Consider the following 4,799-nt stretch of genomic DNA (forward strand, 5'->3'; position numbering starts at 1 on the left):
CTTTCTTCGAATAAAAGTTAATTAGGTCTTTGGAATGGATTGGATATTGTCTTTTTCATTATCAAATAATATGATTTGATTAGGTAAGCACATACATACAAGGCTTCAGCTTACTGAATAACCAAGGTAAACATTTATGTTTCGAAACATGTTTTTTTTTCTAGATAAAACTTCAAGTTCACAGCTATAACAAAAATTCAATAAAATTATATTGGTTTTTTATCGAAAGCTTCTTTGAAAACTGACTTTTTATTTTTTAATAAAGTAAAGTCAAATTTTAAAATGTTTAATAGAACGAACAATATTTAATATTTATAATTTATTTTGATTTGATTTATAGTTGCAATAACTGTTTACAAAAAATAAAATAATAATTTAATGTCGTTCGACATTCTTTATACTTTAATAACTTTAATAACAATCTATTTTTTCTTTGCATCAGATTATTGTCATCACTTAAAAAACTATAATAAATGTTTAAAATTTAAAGTAAAAATATATATATAATTAAATTATTAATCCCGTCTTATGAACAAATGCATTTTATAAGTCCGCCAACAGCGGTATTTTGTTTTTCGTTATCATCTACACGAAATGAAGTCAAGTAGGTACACATATAGATAACATTCAACAAGGTTTATCTTTATAATCGATTAATAGCTCCTCCGAAATGAATGTCGACCGCGGTCTTGTAGATATATGACAATCTTCATCTATAACCTTGGATATTAAATTCAGAATTAAGTTAAAGCATGGACTTATATTAAAAATTGAAAAATAAAAAATACCTTGCAAAAGTTATGTTCCAATAGCTGAACTGCTGACCAACGTTTTTTAGGATCATGTTGCAAAGTCATTTGTAGAAAATCATGTCCCTCCTGTGACAAAGTATCTGGTGCTTTTGGAGCTTCACCCATTCCCACTTTGAACATAATTTGATGACCAGAATCATATTGCCACCAAGGATGCTAACATAAAAAGTATTTTTTTTAACAATTTGCCACTTTTCAAAAATTCTTAAGAACTCACTTTTCCTGAAGCCATTTCAATAACAACACAACCCACTGACCATATATCAGCAGCACGACCATGTCCATCGCTGTAAGATTTTGTAAACATTTCCGGAGCCATATATGCTGCAAAACAAAATTAAGACCTTCGAAAAAAAATTCAAACCAATTTTTCTTACCATGTGTTCCAACATGTCCCTGTAATTCACCAGGCACTGTGGTATAAGCTTGAATTTGTACCGCAGAACCAAAATCACCCAATTTAAGGCTATTGCTCTCATCGACTAGGAATATATTTGCAGTCTTTATATCACGATGTACAATGCCATGTTTATGCAATTCTTGTACACCCGAAAGCAATTGGGCTGTAAAACGTCGAGTAAGACCCTCTGGAAAGATATCGGACACCTCAACAAGTGATTCTAGTGTTCCTTCTGGACAAAGTTCCATAAAAATAAGTAATTCCTCCTAAAAAACAAGGATTAGAAAATTTTAAACGCTTGAATTTGAGACTCAGGAAAAGACTCTTACTCTGTGCACTTCGATTCCATAATAACGAACAAGATGACGATGTGTAATACCTTCCAGAATTTTCAATTCATCGGCAACATTTTTCAAAGCTCGAGTTTCGCCAGGTTGGATTGCAATTTCTTTCATGGCCATAAGCTCCCCTGTTGAGTTGTTCACAGCTGTGTAGACTTTTCCAAAACGGCCTTGGCCAATCTATCAAAAAAAAAACAAGGGTTTTCAAAGGAAAATTCAAACATTCTACCTAAAAGACTGTACCTTAATTCCTCGATGCCAATGGAAATTCACACTTCTTGCCCGTATCTGAATTTTGTCACAAGTATTTAAAGCCTTAACCTGACCGATAAGATTCTTGCTTCGCAATGCATTTTCAATCTCCATATCCAACCGATTGACGGCATCTCGAACCCGTATTTGCCGCAATACTAGACTATCTAATCCCATTCTACTCGGAACTATCAGTCTTATGGTATTTAAGTTTGTTGAATCGCAATCCGGGGTATCAACTGAACTGTAATCCGATGGAGAAGATGGTTCTTCTTTTAAACTCAACTGTGGATGGAGGAACTTTTGTGATGAGTAATCTACACCTACTCCAGCTGATAGAGGAGATCGTGTGGGTGTTCGTGATCGACTAGTTACAGGAGAAGATGTCTTACGTGTCCGTGGACTAGCTTTTTTCTTTGTTTTCTCCGGTTCCGAGTTGATTCCAATCACATGTGATATGCAATGGTCCATTTTGTGTTTTAATTCCTCAAACTGATGATCGTCGAGGAATCGTGTTATTTGAGGATCACAAGCTAATATAAGAAACTCTAGACCTTGAGAAGCCCATCGAGGACGAACACCTCGTCCTCGTTCGCAACGTTCCGTAACAAACTCCATCCACATTTTCGAAAAGGCAACAATTCCTAAGGCAAGATTTTTGTCAGACGTTATATCACGATTTTTCATAATCTTCTGTTCGAACAATCGAATGACATCTTTGTTGTATTCAAAACCAAATTTAAATCCTTGATGCAAGACTTCACGATATCCGGAGAATACAGATTGACGATCTTGTTCGTCTAATTCAATAATATTTCGAACACAACACTGTTGTTGAATACGTTCGATTATTTGCTTAAGTCTATCTCGCACTTCGAGAACATCTTTTTGAACCAACTTAAATTCTTGTTTGACGGCAGGACAAACGAAATTATTTAATTTATTTCGATTAAGGTATTCTTCGTAGTGTTCGCGATGAAAGTCGGAATGTTCGACGTCACGGCAAAATGTTTTGGCAAAGAATAGAATTTTTAGGGAACTCTCTCGTTCGGAGGTGAAAAAACATTGAGTGTCACGACATATTTGGAAGAGATCTTTCTTTTTGTCTTCGGGGTGGGAATTTGTTGTTTCAATTTTAGTATCGAGTTCATGGACTTTTTGTACAAGACGTTCACTGATGTTGCTTAGAAGTTTTCGAATCACTAAACTAAAATTAAACACAAAAAAAATGTATAAAATTTAATATCGTTTTTTATTGACGAGATTTAGAATGACATTTGTGAATCTGAGAGCTGAAAGTGGGGGGGGGGGGGGGGTGAAGAGAGGAAATAGTGGACAGATCTCAGATTTCATGATTTATTTGCGTCTTGAATTCAAAAAAATGAATCTGAGATTCAAAAATCTGAATCTGGATTTTTATCAAGATTCACGCATACAAGCAGACACACTGCTCTGTTTGACATTTGTCTGAACATTTGTTGTTGTTTTATTTTTTGAAACGCTTCCGTTTAAAAATGCATGTTGTATTCGGTTGAGTCGTTTGCAAGAAATTTAAAAATAAAAAAAAGCCTCTATGGAAAGTACCGTTGATAACGGTATTTTCAAAAGTTCGGTTAATTTTGAAAAATTGCACTCAAAAAATTTTATCAAAATCGTTAGAGTCGTATTTGAAATAATTAAACAAGGAAAGTTTTCATGAATCTGATGCTTAAGACAATGGTTAATCTTACGTACCATTGCAACTTAAATAAAAAACAAAAATAATAATAAAAAAGATATAACTTTTAAGGCATTCGCGGTTTCTGACAGACATCATTTTAAGATATTTTCGGATTAAACGCGGCTAATCCGAAAATATCTCAATAAAGAAAATGTTGTTCAACCTCAACCTGCCTTAACACGATATTATCCCCCAAAAAGATAAGATTGATCAACCATGGATTAAATATTTGTACAACTGGCCTTTAAATTCTTACCAAAATTTTTTAGTTGCCAATGCATGCATTCCATGAATCATTGGACTAACAAGTTTAGTGAACATCCATTCTTTTTCCAAAGCTGATTTCTGATGACTTTCCGATGATGCTTCTATAACCATTTGATCAACATAATCTAGATACACCTGCAAAACAAACAAACGAATTAAAAAATCAATCTAAATTCCACTTTAATTAAAACAAAAATGCTCACTCCAAATGTAGTCTTCACAGTGGAATCAAATTGATCCAATATTTTTAAATATTTCTCCAATTCTTCTTCGTTTTCTTGCAATGCTGAAGTTATGTGTCTGTGATAATTCTCTCGATGGGTAAGAGCAAGGGTTAAGCCCTCACGAAGTTCTTTCATTAATTGTTTTAGACTAAGAGGATTTGGTTTTTGTGGCCGTGTCTCAAGACGCATTCGCAAAAACTCATGCATAAACTCCAATGGAATAATACTGAGAAAAACAAATGTGGGAATGTACGAAGGTAATATCTTTATATCTCATGATATTTTAATGGTTAAACTATATCTTAGATTCTATCGTTTTCATTTCAAACAAAAAAATATAAAATATAATATTTTTGTATTAAAAAAATAAAATACATACATACTTCCATAGATATCATATTAAATTTTTGAAGATTTTAATTTTAGTATTCCTTACCTGAAATATTCAACGATTGTTCTCCTCTGTACTATGACTAAGCAATCAATATATTGTTGGAGATACATTTACACTGTGTTTTTAGAAACACTTTTCAAATTGAATTTTAGAAAAGTATGCTTTGCATACGTACTTTGAATTTTATGTTTTAAATATTTTCTTTCTTCTAATTGTTCTTAAACAGAAATAAACAAATTTCTTCTTGTTTTAAATTGAGCTGGTTATTATTTTCTACAGGTTATTGGCCCAGAAATCACGTTTTTAAAATATCAGAAGTTTTGTTTATTTGCAATTTGATTTCATAATGGCTGAAGGGACGAAGTTCAATCTGACTAAATTGAATAATG

General features: G+C 32.7%; 1 protein-coding gene across 1 annotated transcript; it reads right to left on the reverse strand.

Moving 5' to 3' along the window:
- Nucleotides 1–476: 476 nt before the first annotated feature.
- On the reverse strand, nt 477–4,414 carry LOC129914895 (mitogen-activated protein kinase kinase kinase 4-like). The gene is made up of 9 exons (XM_055994343.1): nt 4,400–4,414; nt 3,996–4,280; nt 3,782–3,927; nt 1,797–3,012; nt 1,542–1,733; nt 1,190–1,478; nt 1,030–1,136; nt 789–968; nt 477–720 (listed from the first exon to the last, which is right to left on the reverse strand). Exons 1-9 carry the CDS (start codon nt 4,412–4,414, stop codon nt 628–630), a joined length of 2,523 nt encoding a protein of 840 aa, XP_055850318.1. The 3' UTR covers nt 477–627.
- Between the last annotated feature and the right edge of the window lie 385 nt (nt 4,415–4,799).

The sequence above is a fragment of the Episyrphus balteatus genome, chromosome 3 (genome assembly GCF_945859705.1).
Source record: "Episyrphus balteatus chromosome 3, idEpiBalt1.1, whole genome shotgun sequence".
In the NCBI taxonomy this organism is placed as follows: Eukaryota; Metazoa; Arthropoda; class Insecta; order Diptera; family Syrphidae; genus Episyrphus; species Episyrphus balteatus.

Coding starts and splice junctions, on each gene's coding strand:
- LOC129914895 (XM_055994343.1), bottom strand. Junction 1,137..1,189: donor GGGACATGTTGGAACACATG/GTAAGAAAAATT, acceptor TTTGTTTTGCAG/CATATATGGCTCCGGAAATG. Junction 721..788: donor TGGAACATAACTTTTGCAAG/GTATTTTTTATT, acceptor TTAATATCCAAG/GTTATAGATGAAGATTGTCA.